Raw genomic sequence first — 25,748 nt, forward strand, 5'->3', positions numbered from 1 at the left:
AAACCTCCCCGCTATGTGCCAGGAGAATTCCCAGGAAGGAAGCCTATGACCTCCCCCTGCAGGCTCCACGCTGTCAGATCTCTTGTGTAACATTTATTCCCAGAAAAGGCACTTGTATGACTGTCCCCTGCCTAACCATCAGTGTGTGAGTCCAGCAGGCCTTAGGCCCCAGGCACTAGGCCCCATGAGAAAAGGCTCCCTTGCCTAAGCGTCAGCCCAAATGATCAGTCACAGTCTGCTAAACCTAGTCTGCAGGAAGGTAGCACGATCAATTTCTAAAACCTGTTTTACTGTGTGCGTGTACATGTATACATGTGTTTGTATGATGTGTATGTGACAATGCACATGCCACAGCATGTGCGCAGAGGATGTTTTCATACATGCGTGTGTGCATGTCTGTGTACAGGCGCTCATGTTGTGTGTTACCCGAAGTTGATGTTAATATGCCTTTTTTTTTTTTTTTTTTTTTGGTTTTTCAAGGCAGGGTTTCTCTGTAGCTTTGGAGCCTGTACCAGAACAAGCTCTTGTAGACCAGGCTGGTCTCGAACTCACAGAAATCTGCCTGCCTCTACCTCCCAAGTGCTGGGATTAAAGGCGTGCGCCACCACTACCTGGCATCATGTGCCTTCTTAAAGGCTCCCCACTCTATTGATGGAGGTAGGGTCTCTTGCCAAACCTGGAGCTCCCCCAGTTCCAGTTATAGTGCAAGTAGCTAGCCTGCCTGGGAAATCTGCTATCACAGACTGTAGTCCTTCCTACCCAGCTTTTGCATGGATGGGATCTGGGGACCAGAACTTGGGACCTTACGCCTGTGAAGCAAGGGCTTTAGACAACTAGCCACCTCCCTTGTGAGATTTCCTTGAAGGCAAGTATCAGACAGTCTTTTCTCGACCTCAGAAAATTAAATAGTGTGGCTTTGCCGTGGGTTTAGCCGAGACTTCCTCCTTCCCATCCAAGAGAGAAAAGGTCATCCCTACAGGGCCTGTTTGCCAGTGATCATTTGCCATAGGACAACCACACTTGAGAAAGGAAGAAAGAGAAGCAGTCTCTTTCTGGACTGATATGACTCCTCCAAAGGCTGGAAAGGCAGCTCCACCAGAGGCTGACACTTCCACAGGTGTTTAAAGACAGACGCAGGGCAGGAAGAGGCCGTGGAGACTGGTAAGATATCTTTCTTGCCCGAGGAAGCTGCCAGGAATATATACATATATCAAAGTATATGTAATGAAAGCAATGGACTTCAATGCCCAGCTTTTCGGACAGTTTCAAATGTTCCAGAAATTTGCAGTGGTCACAGTGTTTCACCTGCGAGAGGACCCACTATACAGATATGAAATGAGCTCTGATTGGAGGGGACCCTGGGAGCCACATTGTACCGAGGTTTATGATCCACAATTGGAATGGGAGAAGCTCAGAGAAGAGAAAGCACGGGGAAGGACTGGGAAGTGTGGGTGTTGCTGCAGCTGAGGAGTCTTCCCTTCCTTCTTGCAGCTGTGTGCACTCTATAGTTAGGCACACAACTGTTGCTCTCCCAAAGATGCCATTGGAGGCCGAGTGGAGGGCTAGCTTGGGAGCCTCTCTAGTCCCTCCTTTGCCTCTGGTGGGGACAGTCAGCATCTCTAGTACGGGGAGACTAGCTAGGCAGAGCCTCAAGCTGGCCTCTTCAGCACATGGCAGCCTCGGCACCCTGGTGCATAGATCAATGTTGACCTGGCAATCCACTTTGTCACCTAGGTCAGGTAACTTGTCTACCACCCTGTGCCTGCCACCACCTTCCTCCCTGAGACAGAAGTCACCATGTTTTCAATTCCCATTACCTGGAACTTTTCCAGCTTTTTAAGGTAGTCCAGAAGTGCTAGGTGAGTGAGTGGGTGGATGAGGGAACAGAGGAAGGCAGAACTGTGGATAAACCTGGGCCTGTCCTACCCCTGACCCTTCTCATTTCTTCATACTGCACAGCACTTAAACTCCCCATCTTGCCGCAGTGTCCCTGGGGGGGGCATCAGGATGCAGGCTTTCTTTTGTTGCAAGAGGAAACACAGCATCTGGGTTACCAAGTTACTGACATGTGGGACATACTCAAGGCCACTCCGTTTAGAGGCAGTGAGCAGACATATCACAAGGTGAGAAGTGGGAAGACATGGGTTCAAGTAGCAGCTTTCACTGGACCCAGCCACACAAGCTGGCACACAGAAAAGCTGGGTTTTGAGCTGAGCCTGTATTGGCAGGACCTGAGAAACTTACAAGAGAGCAGCGTATAGGATAGACAGAATCTTGGTGGACCTTTTAGTCCCCAGTTCAAAGATCTCCTGACCTTTTCAACCTGAAGCAACCAGCCCTCCTTTTTGTGGACCTGGTGGTCAAGCAGACACAATGCTCACCTACCTAGAAACCACCGTGACAACAAGATGGCACTTGTTTCACGTCTGTGCTTTCCATCAGGCTGTGGCCGTGTGGTGTGGTGTGTGTATGTGTGTGTGTGTGTGTGTGTGTGTGTGTGTGTGTGTGTGTTCATGTGTATGTAGAAGCCAGAGATCTTGCTTTTTGAGACAAGGTCTCTCAGTGGGCCCTGTACTCACTGATTTGGCTGGACAACCAAAGGGCTCAGGTATCCACCTTCTATTTATTTATTTTGTGTGTATATGTGTGTATTTATTTATTTTGTGTGTTTTTGTGTGTATATGTGTGTGGGCACTCATGCCATAGCACATGTGTGGCAGTCAGAACTATTTATGGGAGCTGTTTTTGTCTCCTCTCACTGCCTAGGCTCAGAGGATTGAACTCAGGTCATTAGATTTGGCAGCAATTGCCTGTGCCTACTAAGCCATCTTGCCAGTCCAGATAATAGAAACCACGCTAGATTCAGAATCTTTTCCCAGTTCTCAGCTCCAATAGCAGCATACCTTTTGCTCGCAAACTGCTGTAGCCTACAGGCACAGAAGTCACTGCTGAAGGAACTGCAGTTCCTTTTGGGAGCCTCTGAAAGACTGGGTAAGATGGGCTCTCACAGAGCTGGCTGAGGTATGTGTGCTCTGGAGTTGGCATCAGCCTTGGGCTCCGCTGAGGACGTGGGGACCAGGCATTGGAGGCCGAGGATACTGTGGCATTGGAGGCCACTCACTGCACGCTCCCCAGGCCCTGTGCTAAGCAGTATAGAATGCCTTCTGTGATGACATCCCAGAGAAGGCCAGCTTTTTACTGGCCATCATCTGTCATTTCTTGATAAAGACTTTCCATTTTGATAGAGGTTCAGACATAGGGAAAAGCTGCCAAGTTTTTCTGCTCATACAAGTTTACACTCAGGGTCCCTGACCGTCAGTGACACTGGTCCATGCACAGGGCCTAGTCAGTTTTAAACAAGTTTCCTGCCCTCTTTGGCCTCGTTTCTGAAGTGGAATGGGTCATTTTTACACAGTGTCTGTAAACAGGGAGTAAACAGCAGTAGACGAGGGAGCTCGAGGACCATGTAGAGTACACAGCATATTTCCTATTTCCTGTGATTCTCTGTCTTAATTGCTTTTCCCCTTGACTCTGAGAAGCCCACTCCACCCTCTACACCAGGAAAGAGCCTCCCCCATGGAAAGGAGAGCCCAGAGAATGTCTGTGGGAGGCGGGGCTGTGGCACCTGTCTCTGTTAAAGGGAACCCTCAGGACGAGCTCACAGGCCAGGGGTGGCAGCTCTGAGCTGTGGGGAAATCCAGCCAGACATGGCTGTGTATTGAGGACGGCTGGCACAAGAGAGACAGATGTTTGCTGCATTCCTACTGTGCACCAGCACAGCTGGGGTCCAAGGGATGCTCAGGGTTTGCAGGGAAGGAAAGTCCAGGCTTCAAGCCTGTCATCCAGATGCTGGTGATCTTCACCAGGTCTCTATCGGGTGTCTCCTTTTGCCCATGGAGAGTCTGAGAGTGTGAAATGAGCTACAAGGTGTAGAGAGGCACGAGCTCTTCCAGGAAGTGCTGGGACTTGCCTTGCCCATCCCTGCGCCCCTAGTAAAGATGGCACCGTGGCAGGTGAATAGTAAGACTGAATACCTGAACTGGTAGATCCTCCCACCACTTTAAGGAGTGGGGGCCCCCAATCTGCTTGCCTTGGGCCCAGAAACACTTTATTGGAACTACAGTGCCTCTTAGTGGAAAGTGTGTGAAACTGCAGCCTTGGTCTCGGCCTCTGGGAGTTGGACCTCCAATCTTGACACAGAACCAGCCCTGAGGGCTAGCAGTTGCCTGGAGACCCCTCCCAAGTGCTGGTTACCCACAGGTTACCTCCACAGTGCCTTTTTGTCCTCCGGGTGGCATAGATTCACGGAGAGTTGTAGAACTGAAGAAACAATAATTGTTAGCCCAGAGGTTTGTTCAAGGCCCAAGCAGCCACAAGGCCACCTTTGGCCCTTCATGCCTGTTTTATGGCTGGTTTCTCTGAGTTCCTTCTAGAAAGGTATCTTCTACCTCCTTGGAGCAACCATCCCAGACAGGGAATGGGAGCCCTGCCCCTGCAGGGGACCCGGAGCTAACACAGCAGGAAGGAGCTCCGGGGTTCTATGCATACACTCCACACTCATGGCACTAATTTAAGGGGTGTATCCTGAGCACACCTATCGGCTTAGATTCTGTTCTAAATAACCTACTGTCAAGTGTTTAAGATTTTAGGGGTGTATTCTGAGCACACCTATAGGCTTAGATTCTTTTCTGTATAACTAACAGTCAAGTGTTTAAGATCTCAGTCCAACCTTGGGGTCAGAGAAGGAGAGTGACCTTTGGCGGAGCCTGAGAAACCCAACAGACGCAGCATAGAAAACAGATTTCTCTAGGTAGCCATCAGAGCTGTAAAGGAAGCCGAGGTCTTGTTTTCATCCGACACCATAGAAATGATTTTAAAATGTCCCATGTTGGCCCTGATGGGGGAGGACATAGCCAGTGGCTGAGGACACAGGCCCACTTCTGGAAGGCAGTTTAACTGTGTTTCCCAGAGGCCTGGAGACGCATCTATGACAGGGTTGTGACATCCTTATTCTTGGAGCTGTTTTAAGGTAATCACTGAATGAAAAGAGACTGAAATTCCAGATGCCATCTCAGCTGTGCCACTGTCTCTCCCAGGCAGAGTTGTGGCCTGCAGCAGAGGGCATCTTCAGTGTGACAGGGTGGGGGCCCAGTACAGTAGGGGAAGAGACACAGGGCAGGCAGAGTGAGGCCGTAAAAGCTCTTATAGAATGGTGTGCTCATGTGCACAGGAGTTAAAGGCCCCTTCTTTTGGATTTTGACTTGACTGTTTTTTTTTTTTTAACATTCTATAGAGAAACCAGCATACAGTGATAAGGACAAAAATCCACAAACGTCACAGAGAAAGACAGATGTGCAGGGGACTGCAGCACTCAGATAGGTGCTGGGCAGGAGGGTGGCTGCAGAGGCAGGAAGCCCAAGGCATAGGGGTGTGTGTGGAAGTGGTCATGTGAGGAGTTGGACAGGTGAAAGTGGGTGAAGCAAGGGGGGGTGGTGAGCTACTTCACAGATCCCTAAAAGCCCTGGTGAGGTTGGTCACTTTGTCAGAAGCAAAAGAAAATATGATGCCCTGTCACATTTGAATGTCAAATGCAGAAGGAATCATTCTGTGAATTTCTCATCAATAACTGGTGTGTTTCTCTGCTAAGTTTTTTAAAGCAGGGTGTCTCTATATATCCCTGACTATCTTGGAACTCACTGTGTAGACCAGGCTGGTCTAGAACTAGGAAATCTACCTGTCTCTGCCTCCCAAGTGCTGGGATTAAAAGCGTGTGCCACCACCCCCTAAGGGCTTCTGGTGTTTTTAATAGTGTGTGTTTGCATGTGTGTGCAGGTGTGCTTGTGTGTGCTGGTGCATATCCATGTGGAAAGCAGAAGTTATTATCAAGTGAGTGTGCTCTTTGGTTGTTCTCTACCTTATTTCTTGAGACAGCATCTCTTATTGGACCTGGAGGCCACTCATTGGCTAGGCTGGCTGGCCAGTGAGCCCCAGAGATCCTCCTGCCTCTGTTTTCCCAGAGCTGGGATTACAGATCTGTGCTATTGCCCCTGTTTTTATGTGGGTGCTGGGGATCAAACTCAGGTCCTCCTTCTTGCACAGCAAGCACCTTCCTAGTTGAGTCATCTCCCCAGGCCCTGGTGTTCGCTGTTGATATAGACGTACTATTTAAAGGAACAGCGTGTTCTGTATTTGACATCTGAATGAGGTTCCTGGGAGCTAGAGAGATCCTCTCTTGGGTTGTGGCATGATGGATGCCTGTGTCTTAGACACCCTCCGGCTGTATTGAAGGATTATAAGGCTGTAGGCCAAGAGTCTCCTGAGATCTACTGGACTTGAGCGCTGGGCATCATTAGTCACCGGAGGCGTTGGCCTGGAGTGAGTTCATCAGGACCCAGCTGGAAAGACAGTACCATCCCCACATGACAGGGGCGGATCTCTGAAGCTGCTCTCTCCCACCCACTCTGGTCAGACCTCTCACTTCCCATCAGTCCACAGCGGTGTCATCTCCTGTCAGTACAGACTTTACTGGGAATTCCAGTCTCTGCTTCAGATAAGAGTTTTATCTGAGCCCACTGAACAATTACAGTGGTACTTCAAGCCAGACAGAACAAAACAGACCAACCAAGGTGAAAAAGTCCACACACTTAAATTCCTACTTCTGGAATGCTTTAGTGTTTTCTAATGGTAACCACTCCATGCTGGCCCCACTTTTATCAGCCCAGAGCTTCCGAGTGATGCACGTCTTTCCACCTGCCAAAGCCCTGTTCTGAAACAGGTTTCAGTCATTCATGAATATTCATGAATATCAGGTGTTCACTGCACAACTAATGTGTCCCCAGTGCAATAGTAAGTATTGGGTGGGAGAGGTGAGGAAAGACCCTGCTTTCTGAGGGGGAGGAGCAAGAGGAACAAAGGAAAATGAGCAAACAGATAAATGCACAATACTTCATGCTGAATGCCAACAGAGGCCATACAGAACGCATAGCATCCACATGAGGAAGAATGCCCTTTGTGCTGGCTATTCTGACCAACCTCGGCTTGCTTCCGTACCGAAGACAATAGCCTGATGGACTTTGTCTCTTGTTCCTTCCTTATGTTCGATGTCATTTTGTATTTTCTCTTTAGTTACACGTTTCACACCATAAAAATAAGAGAGTATGGAATAAAGTTTGTTATAAATTTTAATGCATTCCCATACAGATTTATGCCCCATCACAAGGCATGATCTTAGAGTTCTAAGAGACAACCCACTCCACACCTGGACAGCCAACTCTCTGCCCTCTGACCTTCATTTCTCCCTTTTCCAATTTCATATGCTAACTGAATGAAGTCACACAACATGTGCTTTCTCAAGATGGTTGTTTTACACACTGTACTGTGATTCTGAGACTCTCCTATACTGTGTGTCGGGGGTTTATTCCATGTCTGAATGCCAGTCCAATGGTCTTGTGCCACTCAGCTTGCTGTGACGATGGCAGAGTGCTTGTGACAGTCAGTTTAAAAGGATAAAAAAAGATTCTGCTGTTTTGGAGTTTCTAACCCAACACCTTTCCAGCACTTTTATTTATCTCTTGTCAAAGAGAGATTTATGGCCGGGAGGTGGTGGCTCACACCTTTTACCCCAGCACTCAGAAGGCAGAGGCAGGTGGATCTCCGTGAGTTCAAGTCCAGCCTGGTCTACAAAGAGAGTTCCAGGACAGCCAAGGATGTTACATGGAGAAACCCTGTATCAAAAAACTGTGAAGGAGAGGTGGATTTACTTGCCAGGGATGAGCATCATTCTACATGCTAAAATGTTATTCTATAGGATGAATTTGTACCACAGTTAGTTGTGTTGCATTGGGTCTGTGATGATGTTCATCACAGCAGAAAGGGAGAGGAGGGAGACAACAGTGTCCCATAATCCTTTTCAAGGATTATCCCCAGCATCTAAGACCCACCCACACATTCTACAGACCCCAGCTCCTGAAACTTCTGTCACTGTCCAGCCCTGTCAAGATGAGGACCAAGCCTCTGACACACACAAGCCTTTGGGGACAGTCAGAGTCCAGCACAACAGCAGTGTTTGCTCTCCGGTTTGGGACTCTGCCCCTGACAAATGAGTCTTCATTTCTTTAGGGCATTTGCTGAGCCGAGGGCTTGCTGGGGCCAGGGCTGAATGTTGGTTTCATCACATGTGAAATTGCTGACGCAGTCACAGTCACTGTGACCAGCACCACTGACTCCTATTTCTGTATCTCCACTGTGTCCTGGGATCTCACTCCGCTTTTCATATGTGCTCAGTAGTAGTGGTGGTGGCCTGCCTGTCCCTGGGTTTATTGGCTGTCCATGTGTCTTCTTTGTTGAGCTGCCTGTTCAAATAAGATGCCACTTTATAAAAAGTACTACTATGAACTAAACTCCACACCCACTCCAGATTTCACCATTTCCCCCTAGTGCCCACATCCTAGGAAAGACAGCCTACTTAGATCGCCTGCCCCCTCCACCTCCCCTGGTCTGTGCTTCTCATTCCTTGCTAGGGCTCTCAGGCTGGAGAGTGCTCAGAATGGGTGCCTTGTCCCCAGCCAGCCTGAGCACTCTGGTACACTCTCCTCTCTGGGCTCACAGCCTCTGGAGTGGTACTCAGAAGCACTCTCTGTGCTTTTGCTGACACGTTGCCTGGGTCCTTCTTCCCCCTTGGCATTATTTTATCAAGCTGCCTGCTAAACTAAAGACCTCTGGGCAGAGCCCAGGGGCAGATGAGGTGGGGTAAGGATTTCTGCAATCAATGGCTAACCTTTAGCCTCTGCCCCAGCCCCCCAGGACTGTTTGGACAGCGGTGGGTTTAGTCAGTGCCCTTTAAATAGCATGAAAGGGCCCCATGCTGGCCTGTTTTGTTTAAGGAGATTACATCGGTGCTGTGCACTCCGCCACAGGGTGTGTGGGGCCAGCTTACCCAGGAACAGAGAGAGCAGCATGTCCCCCACAAAGCAGATGTTTGGAGGAAAAATAGATGTAATCAAAACCATAGAGGATAAAATTACTCAGACCCTGTAGCCATATACTCCATATGTACTGCCTATGCCCAGCCACACACGTGCACACATCTACCCATGTCCACACTCACCTATGCATTCTGACACACAACTATACACACGTCTGCATACTCACAAACCTCCCTCCAGGCAAGTGGGAACATGTCCCCCACACCATCCCAGCTGCAGGCTGGTGCCCATACCCTGAGGCTCACATCCTCTAACCCAGACAGATGCACAAAGAGGCTCCCAATGTGCTCCCGAAAACAATCACAGTAAAGAAGAAGAAAGCACACACACACACACACACACACACACACACACACACACACACGCATCTTTAGAAGTCTCTCAAGAGTTTTGGATGACCCTAGATGGAATTAGAGAGAGGCTAAGGGAACGAAGGTGGATTTCCCACTTTCTTGGTTCACAAGCTGAAAACTAGTGGCCAACACCAACTGAGATCAGTTTGGGACAGCTGGTTCCCAGAAGAGGTCTGTGGCCCACCCGGAAGCTCTTGCTTCTGGCTCCCCACCTGTCAAAACGGCCCATGGGAATGATGCTGGTGTCAGATTGCTCAAGAGCCTTTGCCACCTCTGAGGGAAGGCCTTTCGGGATCAGGCATTAGTTTGGACATCCACTTGTGATCACTCCTTATCTCCCTTCTATGTGTCGCCTGGGTCTGGCTGTTGGACATGGTGGCGCACAGCTTTAATCCCAGCACTCTGGAGGCAAATACAGGTGGATCTCTGTGAGTTGGAGGCTAGCTTGATCTACATCATGAGTTCCAAGCCGTTGGGGGAAGGGTGGATGGACCGAGGAAGCCTTAGGTCTGGATGACCCTAGACCCTACTCACTGCCTTGACTCCAGGACACACCCACAAAAAGCTCCTTCCCTCCTTTGGAAAGGCAGACATCCAGTCAGTATGGAATCCATGCAGTGTGTCCCAACAGCTGGGGAGAAGGCAGCCCACTGGTGGTGACCTGGATTCAAGCTGGGCTCTGTTGCTGCTCGGCCTACTCCAGTACTGGGGCCACAGGGCAGTTAAGGGGCCACAGGGTAGCTAGGCAAACTGGAGCCCCCAGAGGCCGTTTCTCTTTTGCAATGTGGCCGCCTGAGACAGAGGCAGCTATTATCTGCTAAGTTGTGGGTGATGGTTTATATCAGCAGTTCTCAACCTGTGGGTCATGCCCTTTTTGGGGGGGGGGCAGGGTCAAACAACCCTTTCACGGGTCACATATAAGATACCCTGCATATCAGATATTTATATTACGAATCATAATAAGTAGCAAAATTATAGTTATGAAGTGGCAATAAAAATAATTTTATAGTTGAGGGTCACTACAACATGAGACATTTATATTAAAGGGCACAGCATCAGGAGAGTTGGGAACCACTGGTTTAGATGCTCGCCCCTCCCTTCTGGTCCTGCTTATTTCCGCCTTCCTGCTTACTGTGTGGAGAGGAACATCCCTTAAGGTCCCTCTTGGCTTTTCTTCTACCCACTTTCCCTCAGTCACCTCCAGTCACATGAGACGTGTCTTGAAAGTAGCATGCTTTTGCTTAAGTCTTCATGTTTGCCCTGATTCATGCCTGGTCCCGTCACCTGCTCAACAGCAACTCACGTGTGCAGTGGGGGCCTGACGCAAGGCGTGCACAGTGGCTGAATGGAGAGGGAGCACCAGGGTGTCTCTTGGCCAGGCAGGCCTCATCTTTTCTTCTACAGCCTGTCCTGGCATATCTGGGCTCTTCCTCCCTATGCTATGATCTGTGAGGAGAAGCTCTCCTTGGGGCCCTGCCCCTCCTCCAGGGAGTCAGACACTAAGCTTCATTCAGAGCTAGTTAGCAAACCCCAGGTCGTGAGAGCTGAGTGGGGGATAGAAGGCTGGCTCTAGCTGCTGGGTAGGGAGAGCACCTGCAGGCCACCTGAAAGAAGATTCTCTGACCAGGTGGTCAGAAGCAAGAGTTGTGGGGACAGTGGCCTCCATTAGTCAGGAGTAATCAGACTCACACTGTGGAGGCAGGGATTTTAGACCCATCTCATTGAGGATAGCCAGGATGAGGTAGATTCTGAACACACTAGGCCTTATCCAGGCCACCTTCCTAGCTGGCCCCTCTGGATCATTTGACTGGCTTCACACAGGGCCCCAAGTGTTTCCCTCCTCATCCCTAGACCCCTGGCTAATCCACTGCAGATCACAGGGGCACAGTAGTGGGAGCCGTAGCCATCAAGCCAGACAGATGGCTTACCTCAGATGGAGGAGCCATGTCCCATGGTCCGGGGGCTGGGTTGAGGAAGGGCCCTGGGAAAATGGACCAGGAACAATGAATCAGATCCCTAGAAGACAAACACGGGCTGGCTAAGGGCAAATGGCCTGGCTTCTAGGGCCACAGGTAGAGAAGCTTATAGGCAGGTGGCGGGAATCTGCTACCTTGGGTATCCAGGGTATCAGGCTTGTCATTCTGAGAAGGTAGGCATGGCTACAGAATTTGGGAGAATTTTCCTTTATTGTCTAGAATAGGGACCCAGGTTCAGCATTTAAAGCAAGAAAATTAGTGATCAAAAGTGACAGGTTGACTGGGGTGTCATTTTTACCTGCTGGGAGAGGGAAAATCAGTTTTCTTGAATGGAGTGAAACTGGGTACAACCACCACTTGAGGGCAGGCCTCATGTTCAGGAGTAATTGGGAATGGACTCCATAGTGGCGTGTGTGTGTGTGTGTGTGTGTGTGTGTATTTTGGTTACAGTTTAGTGGGTTCCCCCCCCCTTTTTTTCTTTTTGAGTGGTGTTTTATTTTATTTTCTTGGTTATATTGAGTTTTTGTTTTTTTGAGAAAGAACATAAAGTTGGGTGGGTAGGGATTCATAACAGCTCTTGAAGGGTTTGGGGGAGGGGAGGAATAGGATCAAAATATATTTAAAGTTAAAACTGGTTTTCAATAGCAAGAAAAAAGAAAGAAAAGATTCGGGGGGGGGGTTGAAAGACAATTTAGTGGTTAAGGGTACTTGTTGCTTTTCAGAGGGCCTGGGCTCAATTCTCAGCAGCCACATGATGATTCTCAACCTTCCATAACTCCCAGGCACTTCATATAATACACATTCATATAAAATAAACATTAAAAAATTGGCATTGAGGATTGGAGAGATGGCTTGGTTGGTACAGTGCCTGCCATACCTGCATGAGGTTAGAGCCCAAGAACACACCTAAAACAGCTGGGCATGCTGGGATGTGTGCTTGTAATCCCAGCACTGAAGAAGCAAACACAGGCAGAGCCCTGGAGCTCACTATCCAGCCAGCCTAGGGGAACAGCAAGCTCCAGACCAGAGAAGCATCCTGTATCCAAGAACTTGGTAGATGGCTCCTGAGACCAGCATCTGAAGCTGCGGTCTAGCCTCCATGTGCTTACACACGCACAAAAGCAGACAGAACTGGGGCCCAGAGCGTACACACACACACACACACACACACACACACACACACACCAAAGTGGACAGAATTGGGGACCAGAGAGGACACGTCCCTCTGGGGCAGGGGTCTCAGTGCACGCCTTGCTGTTTCCCTACCCCTCACTCACTTGATCCAGTGGGTGTCTGGATGTGGCTAGGGGTAGAACCTACTTCTCATCAGATGATTGGGCACTGCCATCTCTTCCGGCTAGGCCAAGAACTAGCTCCATACCGAGGGGGCTTTGAAGTGCACCTTAGTCCCCTGTCCTCAAGGGCAGGATTCCTGAGTGCTGAGAGGCCTTGGATTTCTTCTCTCTGGAAACAGGTCCCATACCCAAGCTTAGAGAGTAGGGTAGTCCCCGGAACAGAAAGCTGTGTTCTGTGGATAATTAAGGAGTATTCTTTTTACTTCCCAGCCTGTTTGTCCTTCATCTAAATGAGAAGTTGGGCTGGTCCTTCTAACCCTGGTTTCTATGTAGCTGCCCTCAACTGGCCCCCTTTCCCATGGGGTGATCCCAGCTCCAGGCTGGATGCCTGGAGACACTACCAGGTTCCATGGGGCCAGGATAGGGGCTAGGATAGGCCTGGGGAGCAGGGCTAGGCCAGCAGGGGTGGTGGCCTTCTTCCCTGGCCTGGCTGCCAGGAAGTTGCACAAGAGGAATGTTTATTTTTGGTGAGCTGGGTGGGATTTCTTTCCTAAAAAAAAAAAAAAAAAAAAGAAAGACCCAAAACATAAAACTTATTTGTCTACCAGGAAGATAAATATCTTTGCTGGAAGCCCTTGGCCCAGCTGCCAGCTGCAACTCGCACAGTGATGTCGCCGAAGCTGTGGCCCACTGTGTGAGCTGGGCTCACATGGCTGTCATCTGTGACGCCTCTGGTGGGTCAGCTGCGTCTGTGGCATTATGCTACGAGTGGCCCTTCAGGAGCTGCTTTCAGGCCTACTCTGGGCACTCCCCTCTCCTTCGTCTCTTCGGTGCCACAGAGCTGGAGGGAGACTGACAGAAGCAGACAGCTCCTCTCACCTTCCCTCGTGCTCACAGGGAGGCTGGCAAACCTGGAATGTCAGCCCCCCCCCCCCATCCTCAGTCTGGATGGCATCAGGAGATCAAGGATAGAAGCATCATTGTGACCTAAAAGGCAAATTGCATAATCTGTTTCCAGAAGAAGAAACAGAGCATCAGAATGGGTGGTGCTTGGGGCAAATGGGCAGAACTTGACTGTACTTAAGGGTTTTCTACAATCTGCCTCCACGTTTCATGTAACTGTTCTCTCATTGTCTCCTTCTCTCAGAGTCTCAGATAAGGAATATGGCAAAAAGGGAGGGGGGGGGCTCCGCACATCTGGAGACATGCCTTGATCCCAGCCTATGGTGCTTTTATACATATGTCTGAACCCCAGGGACTTTTCTGTGGAGGCCTTGTCCTGGGTCATCCTCCTCTAAGGCTAGCAGGCCCTGTAAGTCTGCAAGGCCAGACCAGAGGCTACTGCCTCTCCATTTCTCACAACCCATAAGGAATATCCCGTGGGTATCTTCATTCACCCCCAAGTTACAGAGGGGAAACTAAACCACAAAGGGGTTCATTAAGGAACATGGAGGCGTTGAGCCAGAGGTGTGGCAGACACACCCTGGAGCCTGGCCCTAGAGCACAGGCTCAGAGCCCTCTGCAGCAGCGAGGCAAGATTGTCTGCCCAGATGGACTGATTTGGGCTGACAACTCCCCCCCTCCTAGACTGGTCTCCACCTCTCCACTCTTGGCCTGCATGGTTTGACTGGGTTCCTTGAAGCTCTAAGCTTCCAGGATTCTACCATGGGGTCCCCATTCTGTCAGCAAGTAACAGTAAGGGCCTAGGCTGTGAGCCATGTTTATGATGATTCCTTGTGGCCCCAAAGAGGGGATCCTCAGAGGTGAGGGCCTGAACAGCTGTGGTAGACGTGGCAGCTGTGGCTAGTGAAAGGGACCCCAGCAAGAGCATTCATGACTCAGTGAAACCCATCTGCTAAAAGCCCCTCCATGGGCAGTGAGACCAGTGTTACCAGTGGAGTGGAAGGTGAGGTTGACCCTCTCAACACTAAACTCCGGAGACAGTCTCCAAGGCTCCTCTCCTGAACTCCATGGGGACCACACTATGTGCCTCAATGCTGGTCTTTCTCTCTCCCACCAAGTCCAGTGTGGTTGAACGAGTTTTCTCCTCTCTCAGTATTGTGTTAGCTAGTCATTGGGTCCATTGGTTGTAGGAGAGGAGTCTCACATGCACAGAGTAAGGAGAAAGTCCCAAAGGTCAGACAGGCAAACCTGAGAGTGGTGCCAGAAGGGACCCACTTAAGGATGATGCCACAGAAGGTGAGAGAAGGCGGGGGGGACTTGCCCAAAGTCACCCGGCATGTTGATGAAAAGCTAGGATATGAAATTTGACTCTCTTGAGCTGGTACTCAGTGTGCCTCTGCAAGGGGAAAAGTGTTCTCCACTTTCCCTGGCTGTATTAAAGCGTCTAACCTTTCTTTCTCTTCCTCAGCCAAAGAGAGCAACCTGGGTGAGCCAGAGTTGCCCCCTGACTCTGAACCTGTGGGCATGGACAACAGCTACCTCAATGTGAAGGAGACAGGGGCCAAGGGGCCCCAGGACCGGGCTAGTGCTGACATCCCAAGCCCCCTGGAAAAGACCGACTCTGAGAGCAACAAAGGCAAGAAGCGGCGGAACCGCACCACCTTCACCAGCTACCAGCTGGAGGAGCTGGAGAAAGTCTTCCAGAAGACACACTACCCCGATGTGTATGCACGTGAGCAGCTGGCTATGAGGACGGATCTCACTGAGGCCCGTGTGCAGGTCAGCCAGAATGACAGGCAGGGACCCACAGAGCCTCCCAGTCTTGGGCTCCAGATGCAACTGGGAGCTACTGACTACTGTGGGCTATGCCAGGTTTTCCTTACCCCGGGAGGGCCTGCCAGGCCAAGAGAGGATCTGGCCACCCCATGTCCCCTTCCCCAGTCATAGTAGATCTGCTCAGCCACTATATTCAGCTCTTTAGGGTAAGGTCAAGAGAGGGAGGCTCTGTGGAGGAAGGAGAAGGTTGCTACCTGTGAGTCCATGCCTTAATTGAAGGACAAAATGGCACCATATCTCGTCTGGAAGGCCTATTTCCTCTGAATGGAGATGAACAAGGCACAGACATTCACAGGCCCATAGTAGAAGCAGAGATTAATATCCTGTCCAGGATAGCTGCCTCCTGCATCTTTCAGGACCCAATCAACATGCCTCCTCTGAGGAGACTCTTGGCAATCATGGCCAATACAATGCCTACCATCACCACTACCCAAACCCAATTCAACCCAACTCAGTCAAGTACACCTAACACAGCCCGTACAACCAACTCAGTGTAGCGCAAGCCACCATACACAGACCAGTTCAACTCCAAAACCACACAACTCAGTACAACGTGGCCCAATCACTGCACAACACAATTCAGTGCAGAGGAGCACAGACTAGTACAACCTCCTTCAAAACAGTACATCTCACTACACAAATATGACAGCCCAGAACAAGGCGATTCAACATGGTGCGACTCAGAACACACAGTTTAACCCAGTAACCTAACCCAACAACACACTACAACCCAATAAAAACAACATAACAACACAACACAGCCCAGGACAACCAACTCAGCACGGCAAACTCACCACACACTCACCAGTTAAACTCAGTACAACCCAACCCAGTGCAACACAACATAGCACAGTAAATACAACGCGGCACCTCGTGTATAGCTCAGCTCAACCCAATGCAATATAACCCACCCAACCCAACACAGCCCAGTACAACCCAACTCAACACAGTGTAACTCACAATACACAGCTCAGTGCAACCTCGTACAACCCAACCCAACACAAAACATCCCACCCAACCCTATCCAATTCAATATTACTAACCAACCCAATACAACCAACTCAGCACATACAGCTCAGTTCAACCCAGTTCAGCACAACAAAACTGAACCCAATGCAACACAGTACCAGACAACGAAGTCAGCTCAGTTCACTAAATACAGCCCAAATGAACTCAGTAGAGCTCAGAGTGCCCACTCAGCACTGATGGACCCAGCTTGACTCTGCTAAACAGCACACAATACCACGTAGCCCTTTATAACTCAGCCCACTCAACGTAACCAAATCACTTTCTTCTGCTTGTCCTGCTTCCTCTCCTGGGTAGACTTTATGACTGATCACGTTATTCTCTTGCCCCTGAACTGAGAGATCCTTGATCATCCATGTGTGTTGCTTTTGAGATGGGTCTCATGTCACTCAGACTGGCCTTTGTCTTACTATGGAACCACAGCCGGCCTTGAATTATTGGCCACGTTGTCCTGCCTTTCATGCCCTGGGATTATAGATTCGGGCCACAGCTATTTCACTTCTGTGTCCCCACCAATTAGAGTAGGCTGGGTGCCGAGCAGCATGTAAGTTTGTGCAGCTTCGCACAAACCAGTGGCCCTGCTTTGCCCAGAGGTGTGCCCCTCTGCAGAAAATCATAGCAAAGAAAGTGAAAACCCAATCTGCCAAAGCACATACGATCAAGGCCCCACACTAGCATTCAAATTGCAGTTTAATATGACATCAACTCCACGGTCAGGCTGCTTGCCACTCAAGGCATGGCACAAATGGGGCATGAGAGTTCCTAGCTATCAGGCAGAAACCTGACATTTGAGTAGAGAGGGTTTTTTATTTTAACATATATTTTAATGTGTGTGTGTGTGTTCATGTGTGTTTGGAAGTGGGGGAATATGTATGTACAAGTCTATGTGTGTGTGTGTGTGTATGTTGTGTTTGTATTTTCATGTGTGTTTGCAAGTGAGGGAAGATGTGTGTGTGTGTGTGTGTGTGTGTGTGTAGCCAGAGGTCAACATTAGTGTTAGTGTCTTCCTCAATTGCTCTTGATATCATTTTTTAAAAAACATCTTTTTTTTTTTCTCTGCACCCTGAGCCTGCTGATTTGGTTAGACTGGGTAACCACTAAGCCCCCTGTCTGCTCCACTTGCCGGTGCTGGAGGATATGGATGCACACCTCCATATCTGACTCTTTTAAGTGGGGTCTAGGCCTCCGAACCCAGGTCCTCTTGCTTCCATGGCAAGTATTTTACAAACTGAACCATCTCAGCAGTCCCAAAAGAGTATTTCTTCTTAATGGGCATAGCACTGTGGTCTGGGCCCTGGGGAATCAGAACAAAGAGTCCTGGGCAGACTCGTGGACAGTGTTGCTTTTATTCTACTCATGGTTCCGAGGCATCAGTTGAGTGCCCATCAGCTTCACCAAGTCTCGTTTAACACACTGAGGTATCTGCCATTTAACCTGGGTACATAGAAAATGCAAAATGGTTGCCAGGAAACCTGCAGCCCCTTAGACACTGTAGCTGCTAGGGCATGCTGTAGTCTCGTGGTTTGTTGAAGAACTGCAGAAGAGCTTGGTTTTGCTGACATGCTATGCCATGGGGCCTTCTCAAGCCCTGTGAGACCTCACCTACCTGAGATTTGAGCTCACAGATGAGTCCGATTCCAGCCTCAGCTCTAGCCCAGGACTGGGGGCAGGGAAGGAGGGGTAGAGAAAGGAGTAACTGGTTGCAAGGCTACAGTGCCAGTAGGTAGCGTGTTGGCATGGGGCAAACATGTTTGCTTTCTACTTGTATGTGTACCTGTGTGCATGTGAGCACCACATACATGCACACTGCTCAAATGAATTCGAGTATGCAGAACAGAGTTCAAGGAACATTCGGCAGGAAACAGAGAATGACACAGAGCAAGTCACTGATATCCACCTAGGACACTGCTTTGTGGACACATACAGACATACACAAGCCTACTTCCAAAACGGTGAGAGTATTTACAATTAGAGATTTATTTTAGCTTAAGAACAGAAACAGTGCCAAGAAGTGAGGTTATTGTGTTAAAACAAGCAAGCAAACAAACAAAACCCCCACCACGATAAAGTTCATTATTGTCAAATTCAGCTTTGAACTTCCTGTCAGCCAAGATAGAAAGGGAAACCTTAATTTATTGTCTATCAAATTATTGCAGCTATACAAATACATTACAGATATATACAAATATACAGATATATTACACATTATTATACATTATCAAACATATTCCTATCAAACAGGAAGGTTATAGAATTACAGGAAGGTGTTTCAGAAAAGATCCCACCATCTTTTGATGAGGAAGAAAGACCTACATGTGGGAAGTGACTCCCAGAGTTAACAACAACGCAGAACAGCACCGAGCCTGGAATCCAGGGCTCCCCAGCTCTAAGCCAGTGCTCTTCCACTTTAGCTTGCAGTTCCTGGCACATGCCAGACTGTTTGTCTTTTCTCTGTACAAAAGCAGCAGGGTGGGTGGGATCTCCATGTGCGTCAAACCTCTGGGTTGAGCTGAGCCTGGCAGTGCCCTGGGGGTGGGGATGAGTAAGGCAGGGGTGTACTAGAACTGCAGTTTTGCCTGTCTCTGTGGAGTTTGCTCAGGACACGCACTCTGCTGGTGTCAAACCAGGTGCTTGGTGTGCAGTGACAGCAGGAACAAGGAGGGGGCCATGAGGGGGTCCCACGATGGTCCTTCATGGGAAGCAGCCTGGGGTCTGGCCCTGCTCCAGGGGGCTTCAGGGCCTCTCTCTGCTGTCTGGGATTCCAATCTCCACAGCTGGTGTCTGAAGACAATGAGACTGGGGCCACCCCGCCCTGGGCCTCCCCGCCCTGGGCCTCCCCGCCCTGGCCCCAGATGGGCTGCGGTTAGAGATGCCTCCTCCAAGACAGTCGGTTCCTTGAATGGCCTGGTCCTCGGGAGAGGCCTGTGCTGAGTGGGCCAGGTCCGGGTGGCCCAGGAACGGGGTGGTCCTGGGCGCGACATGCAGAATGGAAGCACAGTGGGGACCTCAGTGAGTTCTCCTCCTGGGGGCTATAGAGACGAGCCTGCGGTTGCACAGCCCTGAGGCACAGAGGCACAGCTGGGGGTCAGAGATGGGAGAACACATCAAGTCTCTGCACAGAGATGTGGATTGGAGCACGGAGGGACCACCAGGTACCGTGCGACCTCCTGGAGGATGTGAGGACATTGAAGGTCAGTCAGGCTAATAGCGTAAGCTGACTGGGGAACAGGAAAGGCAGGGACAAAAGCTCAGGCCTCAGGAACATGGAAAGGATAGGGACAAAAGACCACCCTGGGAAGGAGGTCCCAGGCAGGCCAGCACCCACTGATCTAAGTGTCTCCACTCTGCGCCCACCTCCTATCTCTATCAAATAAATCTTACCATGACCTTTTTCTACTTCTTTCCCCAAACACTGTTCTTGACTGTCCCTTCCCAGACAATGGGGCTTCCCACCTCCCTCAAGCCCTGTATCCCATCCTTCACCCACTCCTTCAATTCCTTCAATTCCAGGCCCCTTTGCCAGACACTGGCTTTAACCCTCCCTGGGTCCTCGGTTTCCCAGCCCTCAGTGACATCACCCACCTCTCTATCCCCACTACAAAAAGGACCTGGAACCCACAGACACAGCAGCAGCAGCAGCTTCTCTTGCTTGGGCCCCACCCCCAGAGATAGGAAGGAGCAGAGCTGTGTATTTTGGTACCTCTAGTGCCCCTCTCCCCAGAAAAACCTGGGAGGCTGAGGATGGAGCGGAAGGCTGAGCTCAGTCTGCAGGAAATTAAACATGAAATAAAAACAACCTTCTCTGATTGACTCCTCCATCCAGCCCCCAGCCCCCACTGCAGCCACTGATAAGGTGGATCCCATTTCACAACGCAGAACGTACTCCTTTATCCCAGTGGGCATCCTGGATCCCAGAGTAAAAGTACTCCTCCCCCAGGCTCAGGGGCAGGGACTGAGACTCTGAGCCTCGGAGAAGGCTGCTCTCCAGGGAGGGCACAGGAAGGACGCTCTGAGTGTGTATATGTATGTGCACATATGTGAGGGTACACACATGGCCAGATAGTTGTGTTTGCGTGTAAATGTGTGTATATGTCAGATTAGGAATGCGGAAGTGAGCTGGAGAGGAAGTGCACCCATTTTCCCTTCCCAGCTCTCACGAGATCTATATCCTGGGGGTTTTCACCACCTTTCTTCAGCAAGAGAATGAGGTCAGGCACAACTTGAGTGCTTTAGAAACTCCATGCTGTGTGCTCCCATCTGCTGTCCCCACAAGGCACCACCTCTACCAGGATATCAGCCTAGACCTTAGTTTAATGCCATTCTGAAGATGTGGAAATTGAGGCTCTGGACAGGGCAGGCCAAGATACTCTAGAAGCCCCACAGGTCATAGCCACTGCGGAACGCCAGTCCCTCTGCCATAGTTCTGAGGAGTCTGGGTGCTCACAGGTGGGTGGGGAGGCTACTCTGGTCTCCATCCCAGCACTGTTGACTGCCTTGACTAGGGAAGCTTCTGCCCTGCCTGTCAGTATTGTCTTTCCTGCGGTCTGGGCCCAAAGTGAGCAGTCTGGGTGCAAATCACCATGGTTCAGACCTGTCCAGCCATTTGTCATTGCAATAGGACACTGTCATAGGCAAACTTCACCATCAAGAACCACACAACTGTGTTACAAAATCAATATATCTTTTAAAGTGTTTTAAGAAAGTTTACACTTCTTGCTAGGCTGCGTTCATAGCTGTCTTGTGAGGCCACAGACTGAGCACGCATTGCTGAGGTGTGTCTGTGTCCACCTGAATCTTGAGACCACTGGAAGGTGCAGAATAAGCTGCCGGTGTCATCCTCCGAGGAGCAACTGGTCTACCTTCTTCCCACTGCTTCCTCTCCCACACTCTCTGGGCTCCCTCCACTCTGTTCATAACCAGTTAAGGCTCTTAGAGTAGCAGTCTGCCCCTTGCCCTTGTCTTCGTGTCTTGGGTGATTCTCAAACACCCTACCAGAGTCTCCACACTTCCTCTAACTCAGAGACCCCTCTCCTGGCTGAGTACTTGGTCAAGCCAATGGCCCAGCACTTATGCCTCAGTAGGATTTTCAGCAGTCACCCCTACCGACGACACCTTCCTAGAGGCAGCCCCCGAGCTGGTGTGTGCAGCCCTCGACCATCTGGCTCCCGTTTCCACACATCTTTTCCTGAGTGCTGTCACTCCAAAAGGCCTCACCCACTAACACTCAAGGGAAGTTCTGAGCAGACTGTTTCTCTCCGACGGATGCAGGCATGTGTGTACTCTGGATTTGCATCCATAGGCAGGTCCATGAGGACTTCAGGACTGTGTGAGACTGGCTAAGGGAAGAAATTTCTAGAAAGGTCTTCATAGCTTGATGGGATTCTTCCTGGGGTCTGTGATCCTCAGCAGATTATACACAGCACTAGGAAGACAGATAACCAATGGCTCGTGCTCATTCTACTAATTTATGTATGTGTGTGCATGCACGTGTTTGTGTGTGTGTGTGTGTGTGTGTGTGTGTGTGTGTGTATACATGCAACATTTGCCTGTTCTGGAATCTGGAGCTTAAGAAATTAGGCCCCAAATCACAATTATGGTCAATGCAGTGTAGGCAGCCTTCCTAATTCTGACAATTTCGCATGGTTAGTTGCTATACCAAAGATTGAAAGGTGGAGGCTGACTCTTTCTCTGTGCCCCTAACATACACACCAGGCAGGTGGAGTTAGGGAGCAATGTTCGCTGTCTGAGAGCAAGACCTGAGACCTGTGACTGCCACTTTGTCCTGTAGGTTTGGTTCCAGAACCGGAGGGCCAAGTGGCGGAAGAGGGAGCGCTTTGGGCAGATGCAGCAGGTCCGGACCCACTTCTCCACCGCCTACGAGCTGCCCCTCCTCACTCGAGCTGAGAACTATGCCCAGGTAAGTCCTCTTGCCAGCTGTCTCCTGTGACCCCAGTCAGCACTGCTGGTGCAGGGAGGAGGAGGGCTAGGCCCAGGTCTCTGCCCCTGGCGGTGGGAGACCTAGAATGTTGGGGCAGCGTCTGGCAGATGGAGACCAGGTGTTAACAGAGTGCTGGCTGTCACCTGAGGAAGGGAGCGCTGCATCTCGAGGGCCGTGGTCAGGTTGGAATGCACATGGAAGTCTGGGCCCAAGACAAAGCTTCCTCAAGCCTTAGTCTTGCCGCCTTAGTGCGTCTCCAACCCTCTGAGCCCAGCTTCTTGCTTATAAACGGGACGATATAAGTGTCCATTTCAGCTCTTCTATCACTGTCGTAAGGTCTAGAGTCGTGGTTTATGGGTTTGGCATTCGGGAATCTGCCTGCTGTCTCCCCTCCTTTCTCCAGCAACTTCCTGTCTGTCCATCAGCCAGAACGAGGAGTGATGTGAGTGATGAATGGATGTCCTCCTGACTGAGTGTACCCTGACACTTCCCTCATGACCTCCCTCTGCTCCTGTGTCCCACTCCCCTCTTCCTGGTGGCACTCTGCCTCCTGTTCTTGAGACTCTCAGCAGCCAATGGCACCACTGCTCCCAAGTGCGCCCGGGTATGGTGCTGTCAAACAGCCTCTGTCCATCCCAGCCCTGACCTGGGCCGGCTACCCAGGATTTGAGGGTCAGAAGGCAACCATAGAGGTGAGGCTGAGGAACATGAGGACATCAGCTTCATCTCTGGTCACATTCTGTAATACCTTCCTCTCCCTCTCCCTCTGTCCTCCTAGAGCCAGCCTCTAACTCGCTCTCTTTGCCCTTGACAGCTACCGTCTGAGCTCGGAGCTAGAGGGAGGAAACAGGAAGAGACCCTGCCTGTCTCTCCCACTGCTCCACAGACTGCAGGTTCTAGACCATTTCCAAGAGAGAGTGGTGGTCACATTGTCCCCTCTCTGGGGCATGCTGAGGCCAGAAACAGGACATGGTCAGCCTGCAGGCCGTTCTTGGGACCAAGAGGACTAAGTTCATGAGGGCCTTGAGGACCCAGTGCCCGCCTGGCACTTTTAAAGGCCTCCTTGAGTTCTTTCCAAACCCTTGGGTTGGGCAGGCAGAGAAGCCTGTCTGAAATAACAGAGAACCTAGAGTTTAGAGAGCATAGTCCTCTCTTCAAAGGGGGACCTCTGCACCCCAGATTTACTTCCTCAAAGATGCTTAGAGGGCAGAGGAAGGTGAGGCCAGAAGTGGGTGGTGGGAAGAGACAAGGAGTGACTGTCATTTCAGTGGAAGAGAGGTGTGGGGGCTGGGTCACCTTTTCACTGCTGGGCTAGCCGGGAAGGCTCAAGGCACTGACCTAGGTCTATGGGAGCATTCAGATGCCTGTCCCCCACATCGATCCCCATATCACCCCAACCTGAAAGTCCAGAGCCTGTGTCCCCAACAAGATGCTCTCAGGTTGATCCAGAGTAATGCTTTTACTGGGGGAAACTGGACACTTAGTCCTTGCTACTGAATGTCGAGTATAGATCTATTCTGGGAATTGAAATCCTAAAACATAAATTCACCTCCAAACTCACTGGGCATCCTTAATGTTAGACAGTTAAGAATGGTTTCATTGTAATGATGGACAAGTGAAGAGGGTGAGAGCCCCTTCTAGACCACTGCCCTCCTAGCTGGCTTGTGACATCTCTCCTTTCACTGTCCCCAGATTCAGAACCCATCCTGGATTGGCAACAATGGCGCTGCCTCGCCAGTGCCAGCCTGTGTGGTCCCTTGTGACCCAGTGCCTGCCTGCATGTCCCCTCATGCTCACCCTCCTGGCTCTGGGGCCAGCAGTGTCTCCGACTTCTTGAGTGTCTCTGGGGCTGGCAGTCACTTGGGCCAGACACATATGGGCAGCCTGTTTGGAGCAACTGGCCTCAGTCCGAGCCTCAACGGCTACGAGATGAACGGCGAGCCAGACCGCAAGACCTCAAGCATTGCTGCACTGCGCATGAAGGCCAAGGAGCACAGCGCAGCCATATCTTGGGCCACATGACAGAGCCCCTCCTGCCAGTCCTGATGCCGTGCTCCTCCCTGGGGCCTTGGCCACATCCCTGCCTTCCAGGCTCCGAGCTTCCCACTTGACTCTCCTCTTAGGAACCTGGCCTGGCCCAGGGGCCTGGCCCTCAGCACTTTCAGCCACCCCAAGTCTGAGGCCCTAGGGACTACTGGGAAGGAGGGGGCGGTAGGCCCTTAACCCTCCCTGGCACTGAGGCTGCAACCCCTGCTCCCTGCCAAAGGCAGTGGAGAAAGCCAGGTGGCTCTGTGAGTAGTTTTGTATCATGTAAGCTGAGGCCCTGTCTCTCTTTGTGTTCCTTCACCCTTCCATTTGACTTGAGTTAAAGTTAGGCTCCCCTCCAGACCTAACAGCTTCAACAGTCCAGTCCCATCTAACCGTCCTTTCTTCTGTGTGGTACCCTGCTCACTGGGTCTATGGCTGTGTGTCTTAAGGAACAAGCTGCCTTGCAGAGTCAGCTCCTGACCGCTTTGCATCCCAAACGCACATGGAACCCCACCTCCTTTATCCAAGGCATCTGATCATCCACCCATCTAATGGGCCTTGTGACTGTAGCTTGACTGTCCCCTGTGATGGATGCACCTGGGAAAGTGCGACAAAACGGAAGGACTCTGTTGCTGTCCGCCCGTAAGGATGACCAAGCTCCAAGGAGATATGGGCCTGCCTTTGATCCTGAAACTGGTTCTGGTTGACATTGTCGAGGTGGAGTGCCAGGTGTGAATGGAGGCAAGGACATAGATCTGTCACCTCCACCACACGTGACCATCAGAAGCCAGAGAAGCTCCCAGAATGATGACCACAAGGAGGACCCAGTGGGTAAAACCGGGGTATCACCTGGCATCTTCTACGGTGGGGAGGTCTCTTGGTCAGCACTGGAGCCTCCCAGGGTCCCTCTGGGAGGAGTTGAGATAATCCATCCTCTCCCTCCTGGTCACTCATTGGGTCGTGGGTCGTGTCATGGTCTGGAAGAATTTATACCTTGGAAGACATAAGTTAGAGCTCAGGGCCATGGCTGAGCGGCTCAGGAGCAGAGGACATGTGACCAGCTTGGCCTTTCTATGCTCAGACTAACCACGTCCACCCACCACCCTGCCGCAGCATCACACCTGCCGGAGTTTCCTACACAGGGTAGGTGGCGATCGGTGCCCCTCTAGGCTAAAATGAGAGCTGCTTTCTAATCGCCCTCCACACCTGTTAGAGATCCTATCCTAACTGCCCCAGGGGCCACGGTCTCTGCCTCAACTGGTCTCAGGAAAGGCTCCAATCCAGGCCCACTCTCTCTGGCAGAAAACCCTCCTGAAACCAGTTCCCTATCTGAAGGAAGGGGCTCCCTGTCGACCTGACTTGACCTGGAGCTAGGAATTAGCATTTGAAGTGACCCTAGCTGTCACCTG

The 25,748-nt window shown here is 50.7% G+C and overlaps 1 protein-coding gene across 1 annotated transcript in view; it reads left to right on the forward strand.

Moving 5' to 3' along the window:
- Alx4 (ALX homeobox 4) overlaps window positions 1-25,017 on the forward strand; it is a 37,346-nt gene extending 12,329 nt beyond the window's left edge. Inside the window, exons 2-4 of the mRNA XM_041641308.1 lie at window positions 14,980-15,290; window positions 22,162-22,290; window positions 24,004-25,017. Of these exons, the coding sequence (XP_041497242.1) occupies window positions 14,980-15,290; window positions 22,162-22,290; window positions 24,004-24,333 (770 nt within the window). The 3' untranslated portion in view covers window positions 24,334-25,017. The remainder of the gene's footprint in view (window positions 1-14,979; window positions 15,291-22,161; window positions 22,291-24,003) is intronic.
- Window positions 25,018-25,748: the final 731 nt, after the last annotated feature.

The sequence above is a fragment of the Microtus oregoni genome, unplaced genomic scaffold (assembly GCF_018167655.1).
Source record: "Microtus oregoni isolate MIOR12 unplaced genomic scaffold, Mior012 000068F_ref0000429, whole genome shotgun sequence".
NCBI lineage: Eukaryota > Metazoa > Chordata > Mammalia > Rodentia > Cricetidae > Microtus > Microtus oregoni.